This window comes from Protopterus annectens, chromosome 3.part0 (genome assembly GCF_019279795.1).
Source record: "Protopterus annectens isolate FY-2018-M chromosome 3.part0, PAN1.0, whole genome shotgun sequence".
NCBI lineage: Eukaryota > Metazoa > Chordata > Ceratodontiformes > Protopteridae > Protopterus > Protopterus annectens.
Genome location: NC_056731.1, coordinates 770,464,382 through 770,486,340, shown reverse-complemented (window position 1 = coordinate 770,486,340; position 21,959 = coordinate 770,464,382). Strand labels below are relative to the sequence as shown.

At 41.9% G+C, this 21,959-nt stretch overlaps 1 protein-coding gene across 4 annotated transcripts in view; it reads left to right on the top strand.

Annotated features, from left to right (window-relative positions):
- Positions 1-21,959, top strand: part of LOC122796547 (collagen alpha-1(XV) chain-like) — a 1,635,928-nt gene that overhangs the window by 637,250 nt on the left and 976,719 nt on the right. For all 4 annotated transcript variants that reach the window (XM_044065114.1, XM_044065113.1, XM_044065111.1 and 1 more), the window contains one exon: positions 4,690-4,758. In XM_044065114.1, the coding sequence (XP_043921049.1) occupies positions 4,690-4,758 (69 nt within the window). The remainder of the gene's footprint in view (positions 1-4,689; positions 4,759-21,959) is intronic.

Here is a 21,959-nt window from a genome sequence, read left to right as displayed (position 1 = left end):
TTGACTGGACAATGTCCTATCCTGTGTAAGGTCAGAGAGGACAGAAATAGTGGTAAATGCACCTTGACTGAGGAATAACAGAGACCAATGTCATCTGCTGTCAGAGTAGAGTAGCATAGAATGCCCTCCTATCTATACAGAAAACCTTTTCACATGACAGAGTACATCTGTCAGTACAATTGATTCCTTGTAGTTTCAATAACGTCTGAAATCCCGGTCAGGAGTTTCACCAGAATCAAAGGACCTAAATCAGGACCAATCCCTTCATGTGTAACTAGTCATCAATCCAACCCCATGAGACTTCCCTGACTTTTACTAAAAAGGTTTCCTATACTACCAAAGATGCAAGAGCCTGAAACAATATCTTGCTTGGTCCTCAAGGTATGACAAGTGACTTTTTTTTCTAAATTCTGTCATCAGATGTGAATTAAGAGGAACTGGTAAAAAGGTGTACTGGAAACTGTCCCTCAAAAAGAAAACATGTCCACTGCCAGCTCCACCTTTATCCACAGTGAGCAGGAAAGTGGAAGGAATGCATTACTCCACATGACAAGCTAGTCATTCTCTGGGATAGTTTATTGCAGGAAGACCCTAACTGCACAAGACTCCTTAATTTTCTGTCCCTGGAAAGTATCGGAGATGCAGCTTTGGGACAGTGCCAGAATATTTATCTTTCCAGTGATGTTAACAGATAAGGGTGTGATTCCCCTGTCTATGGCCAAGCTCACATATTCTGTCAGTATGGGAATACAAGTACTTCCTATCTTGTTTATTCAGATACCAGATAGTAGACTGGTTGCTGGGTGAATAAGGATATGGCCCAGATTCTGTTTTTCCTCTACAGCATACATGTTAAGAGGGCCTGCATTGCTTTCTTTACATGGAAATTCCTCTCTTGAGGAAATTACTTCCCTTAACCTGTGGAAAAACTGATGAGGAGTATCCATCTCATTAGTAAAGTTGCTGTTATCAGAATCTATGATATGATCAACTGTGATCCACAATGAATTTTGTGCGGGATTGTCGATCACCCGCAGTCATTAAGGTAGGATCTAATGTCAGACAATCTGGGAGTATGTGATGACTCTGCAGTAATGGATGCCACACAGTTCATTAAAGAACCCACATCTTCAAGCATTTTAAAGATATCATGAAGACGGTGCCTGGTATCAATCCAGAAAATGCTAAAGGGTGTGAGCTTGGGCCTTCCACTGTGTTGTCACCCAGGCCATCAAAGGCATGACTTCCTGGATCTTCTCCAGAGGCAAGATTAACCAGAAGAAGAAAGTACTCATCTGTGCAGTGATGAAGGCAGTCCTCTTAGGAGGAGTCAGAGAGGATGTTGCCTAATTTATGTAGATTCCCAAAGACTTCCATCACAGAAGAATCCATATCAGGGATGCTATCAGGGAGTCTCTTAATGGGACTAGCAAGAGCTGCTCATCAAGGCAAGACAACACATAGAATTAATTTTTTTGCAAACCTTCAGTATTATGGTAAATACCCTGGGGAAAAAAATGGATGCAGAACAGAAACTAAATGACATTATTTTGCATGGGAAGCTGTTCTCACCAAGCATGAACAGAAAGAACCCCCAGTATGAATCTAAGACACTGATGTGAAAAAGGCAACTGTTATGTCCACCTACACCATCCAGGGGTTCATTGGCAGCAGAGGCATAAAGCCTGGACACTCATCATCTAGAAACTCATGTACCAAATATACACACTAAAGTCATTTAGCTCTGGAGTGAGAAAAGTTCCATACCCTTCAGAACTAAGAAATGTTAAAAGTAATACCATAGGGCTCCTTCCAAAAGAGGGACAGACTCTGTGGCCCTATGGAGGAGTAGAGTCTGGGCTTCCTACAAGAGCTCCCTGGAGATGGTATGCTTCTGTGTGGAGCCTTCCTGTGGGAGAGCCTAAGAGCTCTAAGTTGTGTCCATCTCTGTCCACAAAGAGAACCTTTTGTGATCAGTTTCCATGCTGGGCTAACTTTGGAAAACTTGGATAGCACTAAACAGAAACCACGAGTGTAGCTGCTGGGCTGGGAGTCTTACTGTTCTGAGATGGCTGTCTAATACACCCGGGAGGATAAGAAATGTGATGTCTGAGAACACTGCCTGGTGTGCAAGGCAATGGACTTCTTCCTCCTTTGCGGGTTTGCCTGGCTTGAAAGATGGTAGGAAATCTGCAATGGCCATGAGAGTAATAGGAGTCTGCATCCTCTTCTGTAGGAAGGTGATTTTCCTCTGGATGGGAACACCAGAGATAGCCTGCTAGAGATTTTCCCTGTGGGGTGAAGACCTAAAACCACAGCATCCTATCTGGGTACATGCTGGGGTCCATTACTGTTTTAGTAACATTAGCATAACCAAAACTAGTGAGCCATGTGGTAGCTAATTGTATAAGGAGTGAACAGGGCCCTAAATAGCTACTTTTTGAGCCTAGATTCAGGGAGGTCTGAAAGCTTTTCAAGTGTCTGATCTGCTATGGAGGACTAAGTCTGCATGGATAAGACAGACAGACAATTGCTGGGTCTGAGTACCTGTGCAATACAAGAGAACACACTTTTCCTGACTGTGTGCAAAGCTTTCAGATAGAAAATAGAACAATGAATTGGTCCCTAGGATGGATCTATTTTAAAACATTGAATTATCACTTTGTCGAACAGCCATTCATCGAGATGACATTACCGAATTCTCACTACATCAAGTGACAACATCATTGAGGTACACATCTTTGAAAATCATAGTTGGTGTTTTATTTGCTTTCTAACACATTTTACACTACTGGGTTATGGTGTCATGTGTAGTATTAGCTGACCATGATTTTCGATGATGTGTACTGCAGATGCATCTGTTCTGCATCCAGAGTTGTTTGCCAGGATATTTACTATAATGCTGAAGGCTTGCAGAAGAATGACATATGAATAGATCAAAACAGTCATGTAGAAGTCCATTTTAAGGTATCTGCTCAGGAGAGAATGTTATTAAAAACCTCGGCTCATGGGTTGATAATTCCCTCTCCTTTGATCATTATGTAACAACAGTATTCTGAAAGTCCTTCTATTTAGTCTTGATAATTACAAAAGGAATATCATACAGATGTAAATAGGTCATTGTCTAGTTATATCTAGCAATGATCTGGTGTGTTATTGAATACAATTCTCCCTTTGAGCTGTACCTCGTTAGACATATCAAGTACTTAGAAAGTTCCCAGAGGTTCCTAACTAAGAAGATCACTGGCTTAAAATCCCAAAGCTGCTAGGAAAGACATGAAGCACTGTCTCTTTATTAAGTATCTCATAGACTTCTGAGGGGAAATCTATGCCTTGCCTTCCATGTCATTAGGGACTCAGTGGTCACGGAACTCTCCTATCTCCACTTATCAAATAGCCCCACAAATTCCAGAAATAGGAATCTAAATTTTCATCAGAAAATATAAATAAAACATAGTGGTGAGATGGGTTCATTAAGCAGTGCCTTCTCCATTTGTGAAATAGACATCCACTGTAGATCAAATTAGAGTGATACATTGTCTTCCTACAAGCAGGACTGGGATGATTTGGTAGATATTCACAAATTCATCCCAGGCTTGAATGGTCTAACCCTCCTTGAAAAAGGAGATACAGTCTAAAGATTGGTACTAGTGAAATGCAAATGATCACAAGATATAGTTGCCTTGTATTTCCTATAATTTCTATGATAAGAAGGCAGCTTTAAAAGTGGAACTACACAAGAAATGAAACTGCACACATACTGGGTAGTAACTTAAGTAAGGCGGGGGTTCAGTCCAGTTTTGTTTTCCTGCAGACATGGTTGTAGATGCTTGTACTAGTAACGAGTTTAGATGTGTAATTACAGTGGCAGACTTTAACAGTGCTTATCTGCATTCATGTTCGGAGCCTACCCGCCTTTCTTCTACTTATTGCATCTCTCCCTACATGAACATTAGATGTGTCTACTTCGGTAGACAGAGTTTACACTTACCCGAACTGCAGATTCCGGAGATAACAACAATGACCTTTCAATAAACTGAACTTGAATATCACCGATTTTTTGTTTTTACAGGGAATACAGACACTTGACCAACATGGGTAAATTTGCCCTTTTCCCCACTGTAGTGCAAACCCAGAGTTGGTATATTTAGTTGGGGGGTGTGTGGAGGAAGCGGCTCCTGACATTGTGGGGTGTGGGGGGCATAGTCGTCCATGTGGGTGGGTTTGACATACTTTGGTGTGTTATTTTGTTAAATGTTGACCAAGTGTCTTCTTTCCCTATAAAAATCTTCAGTCATGTGAAGGTTCAGTTTATTGTAATTTTGGTCGGGTTGTCTCGGTAATCTGCAGTTTGGTCAAAAGTAAATTCAGTCTACCGAAGTAGACCCCATTAGACTAATAACTACTGGTAAATTACTTTTGTTTGGATGCAGCATTGTATTACAGTGAGACATTCATTGTATCTTGTTATAGCTCAATCTAATAACTCTGTGGTTTATGTGGATTCTATTATTGATGTGAAAAAAAATATAATAAAGCAAAGCAAGTTACCTTTAGAGTTTCAAGCTTTGATGTTCACATTGTTATAGACTTTTCACTGTTTTTTATAGGAGAAGGGTAGAATCTTTCAAATTATTTAGTGAATAATTTACTAAGATATAGAATAAGCATTTTTTTTCCCTATTCCAGGTCTCTGGGTCTGGAGATGGAAGTGGTGATGACCGTGAATATGATGGCTTTCCGCCTCTTGAACCTGCAGTAAGTGATTGCATTTCAGTTCATTTTATAAACTGTTTTTAAGCATTTTACTTGTTTGACACAGAAAACTGGGGTAAAGAGACAGTCAGTAAAAGCAACTGCCTGATAGTGAGAGCTGGTCATGCAAGGATCTTAATTAACTTGTACATGTAGACATGATTTTAAAACTGTCTTATTTTATGCGTACAAGATACATGCACATTACAACATTTCACATGTAAAAAATATGATGGAGAACTACTTCATCAAAAGCAGCCCAGGATGGGGTTTCTCATAAGCTACAGCATGTGTGAATTTGAGTTAGTGACAGGTAAAAAGACCACTGTGTACCTTTGTTATTGCAATCGTAACTTTTAATACCGTAATGTGCAGCAGCAACTGTTTGCCATCATGAATATGGCAGGTTTAATAACATTGTCACACTATGTATAGAGAAGTACATACACATAAATACTGTATAAAGTATTTACCTTTCATATATTGCAAAAGTTCTTTAAAATGAGCAGTGAGAAGGCTAGCTAGAAGTGGAAAGGGGTTATATAGTAAGATTTGGAAGAATCTAACTACTAGTCGTTTAAAAAATGAATTTCCTATAATTAATTGTATCTCATCTAGTCATAAAGCAAATAACCATAACTAAAATACTTAACACTAAGTTGAATAAACTCTCATGTGACCAGTACATCAAAATGCCATGGATGCTAAAGCAATCATTTTTGCAGAGAGCCAGTCCGCCTGTACCTGTCAATATGAAAGCTGTTCCCCTCATACCACCACTCTATATACACTAACTCTGATGAGGAACAAACTCAAAAAAAAGGTTAAATGTGTAAAACATAAAAGTCACTTTTCCTTCTTTTCTGACACTAACTTCCACAATTCAAAACTAAAGTAGTACATTTATAACAAATCAAGTTCAGACTTATTAAAACATAAATGGCATAAACATAATTTTGTTCATCTGTGATGTTTTGTATGACATCAAGAAGACTTGCAATTAACTATAGTGCTCCCCTAAATATGTCGCTCTACTGACAAACATTTGTCTCAAAGATTGCAGGCAGACATTTGCTAAGACTAATGAAACGTTTGATTTTACATTTCGTCCTACCTTCATGTGGTGAAGTACGTAAGCTGAGTTTTGTCTCCAAGGGATTTAGTCATAAATTTCACATGTTTAAATCAGTGGTCATATATGATACATTTTAATGCACTTAGTCATTTTGCTGGGTGATGGGCATCTATAGCCAGTGAGGTATGGGTAGAAGGAAGCAAGATACATATAGGCAGTAAATCATGAGAGAGTATACATGACACAGATAGTTTTGCATGACCAGGTATGTTGCAAAGCTCTGGCTAATTGCACTTATAAAACAAACATTTGTATTTTTTTATTGTTTGAAATTTATGTTTTTGTAGTTTATGTATAATAATTATATGCTTTGTAGTATATTATGATATAAAATAGTTCTCCACTCATTTTAACTACTGGACTGTTCAGCAAGGTTATGACTTTTAATGTGGAGCTTTAGTATGAACATTTCAGAAGATTTGTTTGATGGACCATTATGTCAAACTGTTAAGCACAATGTCAGCCTTAGAGTTTAGGTGGTGAGTGTCCACAGATGTCATGTTTAAAGCATGATCTCAAAATGTTAGGTCTTGGCAAAAATATGTGCATTTACTGAAATTTTTTTAAAAATTGCACCTTTTTAATGTATTATTGGTTTTCTAGTAGAGTCATTGTGGTTACGGTTTCTATAGTATTTTTGTTTTCATTTTTTGAATGTTTTCTATTTATAGGTTCATAGGTTGGCCTATAAAAGCCTAGCTATAACAATTCCCTGGATATTTCTTCCCACAATCGAGACCCCTGTCTAGCAGGGTGACTAATGTGATCCCCGGGGTGAAATTCCTATCTCCTATCCAAACGTCAAGGTTCCTTTTGAAGAGGGCCAAGGAGGTGCTCTGCTTGACATGTATGGGCAGTCTATTCCAGAGTATGGGGAGTCTCTGGGTCATGAACCTATCCCTCCAGCATGTTTTGTTCATTGTGATGACAAGGTTTAGATCCCTGGAGCATTTGGCTCTGAGGGATTGGGATTTCTTTAAGTGGAGCATGTCCAACAGCTCAGGGTTTGACATGGCCTTGTATGTTACGCAGAGATCGCCTCTGAGTAGACGATATGCCACAGAGTGTAGCTGGAGTTTTTTTAGATGGTCAGTATAGGGCATCTATTTAAGGCCTGTGATTCTTTTACTGAGGTATTTCTGCGGCCTTTCCAGCTGTTGCAGATGTCCTGTGAGGTAAATACCAAACGGGGCATTGTACTCTATAATGGGTCTAATGAGGGATGAGTACAGTGGGACAATGACCTCCTTTTTTCTGGATGAAAAGCCCTTAGTGATGAGGTGTGCCACATAGAAGGATTTCCTGACTGTTGTAGCAATGTGGTTATCTAAGGTGAGACCACTGTCCACCTGTGTCCCTAGGTCTCTCATCACACTTTCAGTGGTTAGTGTACTGCCACCTATGTGGTAATTCATGGGTACATGTTTTTTCCCAAAGGGGATAACTATACATTTCTTGGCATTAAGCTTCAGCCCATGGCTCTGGCACCAAGCATCTGTTTCTGTAAGGCCCTTTTGTAGAATATCCACATCATTTGGGGATTCAGTAATGGCTCCCAGTTTGCGGTCATCTGCAAACTTTGTGAGCCAGAGTCCCTTAGTGTTGGCCTGTATTTCAGAGAAGTAGATACCAAACAAGAGTGGTCCCAGGACTGAACCCTGAGGTACTCCACTTGTCACTTGTCTGGTGCTGGATTTGGAGTCAGCTACTTTTATAGTCTGGGCTCTGTCAGTAAGCCAATTGGCAACCCATCGAGTGACGTAGGGATTTATGCCCAGCTTAGTAAGTTTATCTATGATTCCAGAGTGGCGGATGGTGTCAAAGGCCTTGGCAAGGTCCAGATAGGTTGTGTGGACCGCCTTACCCTCGTCCATACCTCTGGAGACTGATTTGAAGAAGTCAGTCAGGTTCAGGAGACAAGATCGGCCCTTCATGAACCCAAACTGGGTGGAGTGCAGTGTTTGAAGGTTGCCAATGTCTTTGTTTATAAATTCCATGATAATGCGTTCCATGGCCTTGCAGATCAGGCTCATCAGACTGATGGGACAATAATTCCCAGGACCCAAGGTGGATCCCCCCTTGTGGAGAGGGATAACTGTAGCTGTGTGCCACTCAGTGAGCATGAAGCTTGAGGTGAGGCTATGATTAAACATGACACTTAGATGAGGTGCCAGTTCATTTTGTAGTTCATGTAGTACACAGCCTGGGATGTCATCTGGTCCCATGGATGCTGTATTCTTAGCTTTGAAGAGTGTCATTTCTAACTCTGTGGCCGTGATTACTGGAATTTGGCAATCTTTTGGTATTGAGATGGGCCCTTTAGGGGGTGAGAGGGGGGGGTGAAGTTGGCACTAAATCGATCTGCCAGGATATTGGCAATATCCTTGGGATCAGTATATTTAATGCCATTCTTTTGTAGCTCAGAGCATATCTGAGCATTGCCATTTAGCTTCTTGACATAACTATAGAATGCCTTATGATTGTCTTTGGAATGTTTGGTAATTTTATTTTCGTAACTAGCTTTGGAGGATTTTATGAGGGATCTCAGCTTCTTACTGAGGCTGGTAAGGCAGTTGCATCATGGAATTTTCCTCTTTTCTGCAACAGTTTCTTTCTTCTGTTGTATAGTTCGTTTATAGCAGGGGACCACCACATTGACTTCTTTTTTTTTGGAAGAGAGCATCTTGGTTCTATTTGAGATGGCACGATTCATGCACAAGTGGATGTGCTCATACAGTACCTTAGTGTAGGATTCAGCAGTCGAACTTTCAGCTCCCATCTGCATGGGTGTCATGAAGTTTGTCACTTCAGACTTGAGTAGCATGAAGTTGGCTTTGGAGACTTTTTTTCTGGAGGTTTCCTTACTGGGGGGGTGGGGGTGGGATGTGGATCTCAAGGGTGATTTGCTTATGGTCAGACCTGATCAATGAGGGGGTGACCCCTGGTGTGGACCATCTATCTCCCATGTTGGTAATGACCAGGTCTAGGATACTGGAGCCCCTAGTGGGACAATGGATTAGTTGATCCAGGGCATTGGAATTTATGAATTCCAAGAACCGTTGGCAAAAGGTGTTGGTACCCAAGTAGTTTTCCCAGTTAATGGCAGGGTAGTTGAAATCACCCAGTATTAGGGTGTTTTGTTGGATCTTAATATTTTCCAGTATGTTTAGAAAGATGTAGTGAGGATTGTGGGGCATGGTGGGGGATCTGTAGCAAGCTACAGTTTGTATTGCAGTCTTACCTAGTGTTACTTGCACCTGGAGAATTTCAGATGCATTGTATTGGGCAACTAGCCTGGAGGTGTGAATATCCTTGGTGAATATGGACACTCCTCCACCTTTAGTGTTTTGGTCTTGGTTTGGTGGCCGAAAAGTGTGGTAAGAGTTGTAGCCTGGTATTGCAGGGATGCTCTCTGGAGTCTTGAACCAGGTCTCAGTTACTGCACAGATATCGATGTTCTCCATTTTTAGGAGTGTCTCGAGAGAGTGCATTTTGAGGTTTAGACTTCTAGCATTGAGTAGCATTACCTTCAGATTTTGCATGCTTGTATCTGTTAAGGTGGTGGTTTTGTCCTTTGAAACTTGCCTAAAAAGGCATTATAGGGGTGGCAAGAGCTTTAGCCAGTAACCTGAATCCTAGGAGTGACAGGAGCAGACCATCTCTGGCAAAGCATTGAGGTTTGTCTATCATGTCATCCCAGGCAGACAGATTCTAGTTCCCCTTTGAATGACACCAGAAGCTTAACCAATTGTTGAAGTCAATCATTTTGTCCTTATACTGTGGTATCATTCTGGGCAAAGGCAGGATACTACTCAGGGCTAGGGTCATACCTGCCTGGGCCACATGATCCGAGAGCACTTCCATGTCTCTTTTCATGTAGTCCAGGGAGGTACGTCTCAAGTCATTCACTCCAACATGGATAACGTCAGAGTCGTATTTGTACTTGATGTTCTTCGTGTTTCACTGTTGCAGTCTTTATATTTGGGTAATCTGCTGGCAGGCTGCCCTCAGTTGGCCTGAATATCAAAGTCTTGGGTCCTGCGTCGGTTGCTATCTCCTCTTCCATGATGTCAGGTCGTCAGGGGTTTAAAGCATACAGCCGGCGCCATTTTCTTCAGTCTTACTTGCCGTGCGGTGCCCGAAGCAGAAGCAGTTCGCAAGTGCCGGTCGGCCGACTCCGGATATTTTTGCATTCGAGTTTCAGAACCGAAGTCTTCAATTAAAGCTAAGTACCCTGTTGGGGAAACTTTTTCTTGCTCCTTACCGATGTCAGTAAAAGATAATAATTGCATTATTTGTGGGAAGCAAATACCTCATAAGGATTTTCATTTGTACTGCATTCCTTGCCTAGGCCCAGATCATAATTTGCCTTACTGTCGGTTTTGTGCTAGATTTAACCATTGCACTATTAAGTGTCAGTATATTTTTGCTTCACAATATTTTGGAAACAGATTTAATTACCCTGAAATGTCGTTGGATAGCAATCCGACTACCGGAGTTCATAAACAATGCAAAGAAAAGGACAGAGACAGACCGTCGAGGTCCAAAACCGACGACGAAGCTTCTCCTAAGCCAGTCGCCGGTTCGCCGGTACTCAGTGAGTTACTTTTGCAGCCCCTGATACCCGCTACTTTTGAGTCGCAGGCCTCTACCGAGACCCATGTGGAGGCCAGCATGTGGCGAGATTCTCAGAGTATTGTACCCGCGGATGTCTCTCCCTTGGATGGGTCTGGAGCCGCTGAGCAGGCACCAGCTTATGAGGGTGTTTTCAGGCCTCAACATTTCTATATAAAACCGACGCCAGCTTCAAAAACTAAAACAAAAGCAACTTCTAAGGCTAAAAAACCGATGCATGAGCCACATGCTCAGGCCTCTATGCCTAAAAAGCAGATGATCAAAATGGCTGAGGACTTAATTACCTTGATCAGGGGTTCCCAACCCCCCCAGATAAGAGGCTTAGGCAAGACACTGATTATGAATCTTCAGATCAGGTTTCTATTTCTTTTGATTCCTCTTCTGATCAGGAATTTTCTATACCACCCCATGAGGATTCAGATGCAGAGGAATCCATCAGATCTGCATCTCCTCCTGAAGGTTATTCTTTTGGAGAAACCTTGCATACTTTAAGGGAACATTTTCATTGGGAGAGTCAGGATTTCTCAGAATCAAAAAAGAGGCTTAGGGATTTCCTTCTTCTTCCTCAGCATAGGCCTTTGGCTATACCTCCTGTATTAGACATTGTTGATGATGTGTTTTTGGAATCAAGCATGGCTCCAGATTCCCTACCTCTGGCTCCTAGTAAGACAGACAGATATTACAGGGTTTCTGACTTCCACAAATGTTTATTCAAAAATCCTGCTGCTGATCCTGAAACTATCTCACAGGGTCCCAAAGGTGTAAAGGCCTCAACAGCTAAGAATCCTACCCCCTTCTAACAGAGATTCCAGGGCACTGGATAGATGGGGAAAGAAGGTTTATACGTCTGCAACCTTGGCAATTAGGGCCTTAAACTGCCAGTTTCATATGCTTAAATATCAACAGCATGTTATGGGATTACTGAAACAGAAAATGTTGTTGATTTCTGAATGTGTGGAAAATAAAGAATTACAGGAATTATTGCATGCAGCAGAACAGGTTGGAAGGCATACTTTGCAATGTGGTTTTGATTCCTTGGAGGCCTCTTGCAGGGCCGCAGTTACTGGATCTGTGATTAGAAGGCATGCCTGGCTCAAGGAGCAAAATCTGCCTGATCATGTTAAAGCTAAATTTTTGGATGCACCTTTACAGCATGATACTCTGTTTGGTAATAAGGCAAAAGAGGTTTTAAAGAAAATGGAAGACAAAGCTAAGTCTATGCAAACTGTAAAACACTTCTTAGAAGTGCAACCACCAAAACTCAGTAGACACTGGCCTACAAAAAACTGGTCCTTTCCTGTGTCCGACAGAGCCTCACATGGCAAATCCAGGTGCTCAAAAGGCTCTAGATACCAATCACAGGGTTCTTATAGGTTAAAGCAATGGGGTGCCTCTACCTCCAAATCTGGAGGAAACAAAGCACAACCCTATAGTAAGCAGTCTCAATGACTTCCCTCTGCCATCACCAGCAGTTATCTTTTGGCAGCCCCCTTAGGGGGAAAATTAGCACTTCATGCTCAAAATTGGCAGTTAATAACCCTGGACAAGTGGGTATTAAATATAGTATCCCAGGGATACATATTTCATTTCCATACCTTGCCAATTCCAAATGGTTGGCCAGATCTGCTACAAGATCAATGGGCATAGGCACAGAAACAAGTTACATCCCTCATGGATATGGGGGCTATTCAACCAGTACCAGAACAGGAAAAAGGGCAAGGATTTTACTCAAGACTGTTCCTGGTACCCAGAAAAGACAATGCCTGGCGCCCTATACTGAATTTATCGATTTTGAACACATTCTTGGACATTCCAAAATTCAAAATGCTGACTTTGCAACAGCTTCTGCCCATGCTGGGCAAGAACGCTTGGTTAGTGACTCTAGACTTAAAAGAGGTATACCTGCATATCCCAATAAGGGAATCGTGCAGAAGATACCTCCGCTTCAAGGCTGGTTTTTATGCATTACCAATTCTCTGCACTGCCCTTTGGCTTATCTACTGCACACAGGGTCTTTACAAAGTGACTGGCACCAGTAATTGCATTTTGCAGACAAAGAAGCATACAAATCTATCCTTACTTGGATGACTGTCTCATTCAAGCAGAAAACAAAGACATTCTTCTTCAACATCTGGTGTTTGTAAAAAGGCTTCTAACATGCCTAGGGTACACAATAAATGAAAATAAATCACAACTGGTACCCTCTCAAAAGATTACATTCCTGGGTGCACGCTTGAATACAACTGCCCAGATGGCTTACCTTACGCCAGACAAGCAAAGGCAACTGACTTTTTACTTCAAACAGATGGCAACAAAACCCAGTTATCTGCAAGACAAATTCTGCAGGCTTTCGGGTTCATGGCATCCTGCATTCTACTAATTCCATATGCAAGATTGCATATGAGGAAACTACAGTGGTATCTAAAAAGTTTATGGAGTCAACATTGTCACAGTCTGGAAACAATGATTCCTCTCATTCCCTGCCTACAACAGGAGTTTCTTTGGTGGGCAGAGACATGTCACCAGAACATGGGACAGTCTTTCACTCTACCCCCTGCCACCCAAACCCTAACTACAGATGCATCAGACTATGCTTGGGGGGCCCACCTGGCAGAGAGATGTATTCAGGGCTTATGGAGCCCAAAACAAATGCATCTGCATATCATCCAGAAAGAGATGTTAGCTGTTTAGAATGCCCTGTCAGCCTTCAAGGACTTACTTCATCCAGGACAACTACTGATAAAGACGGACAACACCATAGTTATGTGGTACATAAACAAGCAGGGGGGGTACACATTCCTACCCCCTTTTTAGACAAGCCGTGGCATTGTGGGATCCAGCCTTGACTTACCAAGTACACCTTCAAGCTCAATTCCTGCCAGGAAAACAAAATACTCTGGCAGACGACTGAAGCAGAAATCTTATGGACTCTCACGAGTGGAAACTGGACCCACAAGTCTTCAGCATGATAACAGAGAAATGGGGGAGTCTGGACATAGATCTATTTGCCTCTTCCCAAAATTATCAACTGGACAAATTCTGCACAAGGACTTATCACAGACAAGCATGGAAAGTGGATGCCCTATCCTTCATTTGGAAAAACCTCAGTCTGCGCCTTTCCTCCTCTGCCTCTTCTCCCCAAGGTCTAACTAAAGGTCAGACAGGAAAAAACAAAAATGATCTTAGTTGCACCAGACTGGCCTCACCAGCACTGGTACCCAATTCTAAGGAATATGTCTCAACTCCCTCCTTGGTACTTGCCTCATCTACTGTCTCAGCAGAGCAATCAAATTTTGCACAATCAGCTCCAAATTCTGAACCTGGCAGCATGGCTGATCACGTAATTATTCAAACAACACCTCTCAGTAAATCTGTGATGGATGTCATTTTGGAAGCCAGAAGGCCTAGTACTAGAAAATCTTATACTGATAAATAGAAGAGATTCTGTGCTTGGAACCAGGCACAAGGGACGGACACAGCAAAGCCAAATATTCCTCAGATTTTACAATACTTAACTGAGATGCTTGACATGGGCCTTTCTTTTTCATCAATAAAAATCCATGCCTCTGCCATCTTGGCTCATTACAACACAGAGCCTCCCATCTTTTCTCATCCTCTGCTAAAACAGTATCTTAGAGAGGCCAAAAATTTAAGGCCTCCCAGAAGATCACCAACCCCGGCATGGGACCTCAGTTTTGTGTTGGAAAAGCTCACCCTGCCTCCATTTGAACCAGCAGCTACTGTAGATATAAAGTTTTTATCTTGGAAAACAGCTTTCCTTCTGGCAATCACTTCAGCAAGAAGGGTTTCTGAATTACAGGCCCTCATGGCTGTGGAGCCTTTTATTACATTTTACCCAGACAGGGTGTCCCTCAGGACCAATCCTTCCTTTATACATAAGGTGGTATCCAGTCGGGCTCTTAACCAAACTATTCACCTGCCGACTTTTTACCCAAATCCGCAGAACAAGGGGGAGCGAATTCTGCATTCCTTGGACATACACAGACAACTAAGATTCTACTTAAACAGGACTAGATCTCTAAGATAGTCTGAGCAGCTCCTGGTGGCATTTGCTGCAGGATCAGAAGGGAAGGCTATTTCAAAGCAGACTATTTCAAAGTGGATAAGCCACTGCATTCATTTCTGCTATTTGCATCATGGTAAACCGGTGCCCAAGGGAATCAGGTCACATTCCACCAGGGCTGCATCTACCTCAGTAGCTTTTCTCAGAGGGGTGCCAACCAAAGACATTCTAGAAGCTGCTACTTGGAGCTCTGTGCATACTTTTACAAAGCATTATCATTTGCCTCTCTTCTCTAAGTCCAGGGCAGGCTTTGCCACACTGCAGTTCTGCAGGGCCTTATAGCCGCTCCTAATGCTATTTAGTTCCAGCCTCCTATCCATATCTTTGGGATTCTACCCAAATGTAATGACTGCAACAGTGAAACATGAAGAACATAGTACAGTTTTGTACACTTACCATAAATGTAGATGTTCGAGTGTATTCACTGTTGCAGTCCAGGTTACCCACCCACCATCCCCCTTTTTTTCTGGAACTTCTCTTTCCTTCACTATATTCTACAGCCTTTGTGGTGTATTTGCTATTAGATGAAGCTAAAGTTTATGTTGTTACAATTGTATTTCTACACACACACACACATATATATATATATATATATATATATATATATATATATATATATATGTATGTATAGGACCCGCGGTGGTGGTGCTGCGGTAGCATTGTCGCCTCACAGTAAAACGCTGTCCAGTTCGATTCTCAGCTAGAGCGTCTTCTGCATGGAGACATGCGTGAATAGGCGTACCTTCGCTGAAGGTTGTGCATCAGGCCTGGCAAGCCGGTACGTAAAAATCAACTGCCAATCATTAGCGGACCGGAGTTCCACTGTGGCGACCCCTAACCAGGAAAAGTCGAAAGACACAAACATATATAGATATATAGATATATAGATATATATATATATATATATATATATATTTTTTTTTTTTTTTTTTTTTTTTTTTTTTTTTGCTCCCCGTTTTGGGGGCATCTGACATCTGGGGCAAGAAAAACTGAAGAAAATTGCGTCGGCTGCATGTTTTATACCCCTGACGACCTGATGTCATGGAAGAGGAGACAGCAACCAACACAGGACCCAAGACTTTGATATTCAGGCCGACTGAGGGCAACCTGCCAGCAGATTACCCAAATGTAATGACTGCAACAGTGAATACACTCGAACATCTACAATTATGGTAAGTGTACACAACTGTACTTTGTGGAGTGACTTGAGTGCATGTGTTATGTGGTGGATCCTGGCACCCGACAGGCAGCTGACTGTAATGTTCTCCTTGTTCAGCCTAGTGAGTGGGACAGCAGTGTGCCTGACTATAGAGTCACCTATGATTAAAGTGGTAGGTGCGTTGTCTTGCCTTAGTTGTTGTTGTTGGGTGGCACACTGGTGTTGTGAGCTATGTGTCTTTTTGGTTGTGACTGGTGTTTGTTTGCATTTCAGCTTCAGAGGTCCTTGTTGCTTGGGCAGGTTAATGTTAAGGACCTCTGCATATGTGGGTTTAGTGTTGCTATATGTGCGTGTTGATGGTGTAGGTTTTTAAGGGTGATGTGTTGCTTGAGGTGTAGTGCAGGTGTTAACCTTCTCCTCTTGACTGTCTAGCACAATCTTGGCTGGAGAGAGTTTTGCTTCCAGTTTGCCTATGTAAGTGCATCTCTCACAGGTTGTAGTGTTGGGTGATAGGAGGAGAGGGTTGTCTGTGTACATGAGGCAGTTGCTGCATTGCCTCAGTATGCCCTGATTCACCAGGTGGACAGGAGAAATCACCATAAGCTGACCCTTGGACATGCCTGTTTAGGTGCTTTTTTGTAAAGTACAAGAGCTTTTTTTCCTTACCTTTGCAAGCTACTTTACAATTAAAGGCTGTTTAGTGCCTACAATTAATTTATCCTTATTAACAAGGAGAGTTGAGCGCTTGTGTCAGTTTAAGGCTTCCAAGTGCTTTCCAGCAGGTGATAGAGCAAGTGCTAGTCACAAAGGTTCAGGTTTTAGTGCTACTACAGAGAAACCAGCTAGTTTTAAGGAAAATGTTGAAGACCAGACTTTCTGGCACCTGGAATAGTTTAACCGTAGCCCTGCGGTGCTGCACAATGTGAAAAATGCACAAACATGGACGTTTTTAAGCCAGAAAGTTGAAAAGGATGGAAATCAGCCCAAAATGGCTAAAATTACAATTTCAGAGCTGGAAACCACTCCTCTAGTGTTAGACAGGCAGTACAATGCTCACCACTCCCACTGGTAAAGCAGTAGGACTTCCCTCTACCACAGCAAGGTCTGGATAGCTCTGAACACAGAAAATAAAGTCCTGAAACTAGCAAAGCCTGGGATCTGGACTATACTAGCTAGGAAAGATGGGAAGCGAGTAAACAAGATAGTATTTTTTTTTTTTTTTTTTGGTTAAAACAGGCTAAACAATGCAATAATACACTAAATAAACACAGAAAAGGCTAACGCACTTGAGTGTGTAGCCCTAAACAGTAAATGCAATTAGAACTCTATAAAATTAGCAATTTAAAACTTTTTAAATGAAGCAAGGCAAGTGCACAACTGAAAAACGATTTAAGAGGCAGTAATACAGTAGCATAAGTAGTTAGTCTACATATGCAGAAAAGTCTATATATACAGAAAAGCAGCTAAAACAAACTAAAACAATTCAGATGCAGTGCAACCTAGAGCACTTGAGTTGTAGCAATATTAAGACAAGTACAGTTTTAATAAATGCACTAAAATATACTCTTTATTTCCAAAATGTTTGGGAAGCACTTTCAGAAGACAAGGATAGTCAGACAATTTATTTTTTATATTTTATTTTTTTTTTAAGAAAGGGAGAAAGGAGGAGCAGAAAGAAAGAAACTAAGTGGGTTGGCCTTCTCAGATATTCTCTCTGTATTAGGTAGAATGAACTAATGACACTAGACTGGGAGGAGTGTCCAGGAGTAGGAGCAGGCAACTGCAAGGCCAGCAGGTATAAAAACAAGACGCCAGTAGGGAGGGGGGTAGGAGAACACTACATAAATGTTTATCACAAGTGAGCCAATAGCTATGAAATGCAGTACAAGTATGCAGTATACAATAAAATTGCTATAAATATCTAGAATAAGCAATAACTACTACAAATAAGCAAAAAAACAGGCTACTTATTGCTATATATCACAGATCAGCTGCTCCTCCTCAAATAGCTCTGTGTGTAATGGCTGAAACACTCAAGTTAACTTTAAAAAAAGCTCAAAAGAACCAGTGAGGTGCTTTCTCCAAGCCATAGCCCTGGCAACCCAACTAGACAATGACCATAAACACTAAACTCTCACTGAAGTGGGGGATGGTCTTTGCTAATTAAGATGGCCTGGTCAATGAGCTCGGAAAACAGCCTCTAACAAACAACTAGGCCAACAACACAATCAGGAATATGGAGAATATTACAGCTACTACTTGTCCGCGGTGGTGGTGCTGCGGTAGCGTTGTCGCCTCACAGTAAGATGCTGTCCGGTTCCATTCTCAACTAGAGCGTCTTCTGCGTGGCGACATGCGTGAATGGGCATACCTTCGTTGAAGGCTGTGCGTCAGGGCTGGTTAACTCGGCATGTAAAAATCAACTACCAATCATTAGCGGACCAGAGTTCTGCTGTGGCGACCCCTTACCGGGAAAAGCCAAAAGACACAACAACAACCTAAACTATTTTAGGCAGAACACACTGCAGAAATGTTTATCACAAACACAACCAGGAATAAGGATGATATTACAGCTACGACCTAAACTATTTAGGCAGAAAACACTACATAAATGTTTATCAAAAGTGAGCCAATAGCTATGAAATACACTACAGGTATGCAGTATACGATAAAATTGCTATACATATCTAGAATAAGCAATAACTACTACAAATAAGCAAAAAAAAAAAAGAAAGAAACAGGCTACTTTTTGCTATATATCACAGATCAGCTGCTCCTCCTCAAGTAGCTCTGTGTGTAATGGCTGAAACACTCAAGTTAACTTTAAAAAAAGCTCAAAAGAATCAGTGAGGTGCTTTCTCCAAGCCATAGCCCTGGCAACCAAACTAGACAATGACCATAAACACTAAACTCTTACTGAAGTGGGGGATGGTCTTTGCTAACTAAGATGGCCTGGACAATGAGCTCAGAAAACAGCCTCTAACAAACAACTAGGCCCACAACACATTCAGGAATATGGAGAATATTACAGTGACTACCTAAACTATTTTAGGCAGAGCACACTGCAGAAATGTTTATCACAAACACAATCAGGAATATGGACAATATTACAGCTACAACCTAAACTATTTAGGCAGAAAACACTACAGAAATGTTTATTACAAGTGAGCCAATAGCTATTAAATACAGTACAAGCATGCAGTATACAATAACATTGCTATAAATATCTAGAATAAGCAATAACTACTACAAATAAGCAAAAAAAAAAACAGGCTACTTATTTCTATATATCACAGATCAGCTGCTCCTCCTCAGATAGCTCTGTGTGTAATTTTGTTAAAATTATGTGGAAATTGACTATAAATCGCCATCCATTGAGGGGCAGAGTTAGTGGTGAGTGAGAAATGTCTCCTAGTGAGATTTTGAAGGCTGTTAGGGAAGAAGTATCTTTCATTAAATGTGACGTCTTGGTTTCCTGCACTAGTTGTTTTTTTTTTTCTTAGAGTGGAAGACATTTGAAGGTCAGATGAGTAGAAGAGCAGATTGTTAACATCATGAATGACTGTTCATTAGTTAATACAGCATAATCCCACATGTGGCATTTTGAGAATAATTTTCCTAAACTTTTAAGATTAGTAAATTAATAAAGAAATGGTTGGCTGATTGCCGGAAATGTTACAGCTGCTAACAGGTTTTATTTTATAGTCGTGGATTTTATGCTGTCAGTCTCCAATTGTGTACTGTGTAACCCTGAGGAAGTCTCTTAATGCGACAGTAGATGTTCTTCGTGTTTCACTGTTGCAGTCATCACCTGTGGGTTATCCCTACTCTGGTAACCCTTGTCCGCTCAAATACCAGAGTCAATGTTTTTCTGCGCCAGCTGCTGTTGCCTGTAGTCTGATGTCAGATCGTCAGTACTGTAAAGCAAGGCAGCCGATGTCATTACATCAGTCTTTCTTGCTGTGGAGCCCGTAGCAGAAGCAGTTCGCACCAGTGCCAGTCAGTCGCTACCAGAAGTCAAATTTCAGCAGAAAACCTCTAAAGGTAAGTACCCCATTGGGGACCCTTTTTTCTTGCTCTAACCGATGTCCGAAAAAGTTAACAATTGTCTCGCCTGTAAAAAGCAGATCCCACACCAAGACTTTCATTCTTATTGCATCACTTGTTTAGGCCCAGACTACAACGTCCCTCGTTGCTGGCTCTGTGCCCTCTTTAATGCGAGAACCATTCACCGTAGAACTCTTTCTGTAGACAATTATTTTTGTATTCCGTCTTTGAATTCCAGTATGGCATCCATCAGCCAACAATCCACTGACATTCTGAAAAAACGTAAAGATAGAGACAGGCCACACAAGGCTAAGCCTTCCAATGACACTACAGCTAAGCAGGTCGTCAGTTCTCCAAAATTCAGTGAGGCACTTTCGCAGCCCCATATGCCCGACTCTCTTTCTATGCAGGCCTCTGCTGAGACCCTTTTGGAGTCCAGATGCCACAGAAATCCACTTCGTCTTCTGAGACTTTTGGCTGTCTATGCCTCAGTTGGGTCCAGAGCCATGACACAGGCACTGGAGTACGAGGAGGCCATTCAAACTACCGATTCTAGACAAAAAATGATGTCTTATATTAATTTATTTATTCCAGTTTGATGACCAGGAGGTCCACTGGGCTCGGGGAGCCCATTTTCAGTGGAAGCCCGGGGAGAAAACTTCCAACAATACATAGTTACATGAATAATTACTAAGAAACTTTGCATTACTGACAAATAAACAGGTAGCATTCATAAAGAAACAAACAATTACAACAGCCAAATGGTCTTCTCTTCCGACTACCGTTTCTCAGAGACGAACAGATTCTCTAAGGCCTCAAAGCCAGGCCACGCCTAGGAAATCTGCTTCTACCCACCATCTTGCTACTGCTCCCCCTCCCCAAGCTCAAGTGCTTAAAATGGTGGAGGATCTAATCTCTGTTATGCAAGGTACTCAAGCCCTCACTCCAAAAAGGAAAAGGCTTCCTTCTCCAGAAATTATGGCAGGCCAAGAGTCTGAGGAACATGATTATTCTGGCTTTGAAGAGGAACAACAGCCCTTAACTGTGTATGAAGATTCAGATGCAGAGGAATCCATCCCCTCTGCCTCCCCTCCAGAGGACCTCTCCTTCAGGGAAACCATCCACACCCGCGGGGAATATTTTCAATAGGAATCTCAAAACTATCCATAGTCAAATAAACAACTTAGAGAGTTTCTGAACCTGCCCCAGCACAGACCCCTGGTCATCCCACCTATTTTGGAGGTGGTGGATGATGTTTTCCTTGAATCCAGTTTAGCCCCTGATGCCCTGCCTCCTGCTCCAGCTAAACCTGACAGGTACTACTGTGTACCGGATTCTCACAAATACCTGTACAGGAACCCTGCTGCAGACCCTGAGGTCATTACACAGGCACCCAAAGGTGCCAAAACTAGTTCTGCTAAGAATCCTCTTCCTTCTGACAAAGACTTCAGTGCTCTGGACAGATGGGGTAAGAAAGTATACACCTCTACAACCTTAGCTATCAGAGCACTCAATTGTCAGTTCCATATGTTAAAGTATTAACAACACACTTTGGAACAATTAAAACAGAAGATTGCTACCTCTCCTGACAGTGCCAACTCAAAAGAGCTGGCAGAATTACTACACTCTGCTTGTCAAGTGGCCAAGCACTCATTACAATGTGGATATGATGCCCTAGAAGCCTCTAGCAGGGCAGCAGTAACAGGATCTGTTATTAGAAGACATGCATGGCTGAAGGAACAACGTCTCCCTGATCATGTCAAGTCTAAACTTATTGGTGCACCCCTAGATAAGGAACGCCTGTTTGGGGAAAAAGCAGAAGAGGTGCTTAAAAAGATGGAAGACAAGCAAAATCTATGCAAACAGTAAAAGATTTCTTTCAAGTTCAACCACCCAGATTCAGCAAGGATTTCCCCTCTAAGCACTGTGCCTTCCTGCACCCAGCAGACAGGGCCAAAGTAACTCCAGCAGGAACAGGACATCCAGGACCCTATTCCAGGGCCAGCAAAGAAGCAAACAATGGACCACTTCCACCTCTAAGGCAGGAGTTCTAAGCCAGGCTTCTATGGTAAGCACTCAAAATGACTCTCCCTCCCCCCTCTGCCCTCCTTTCACTCATCTAAAACTAGGAGGAAGGCTCACCC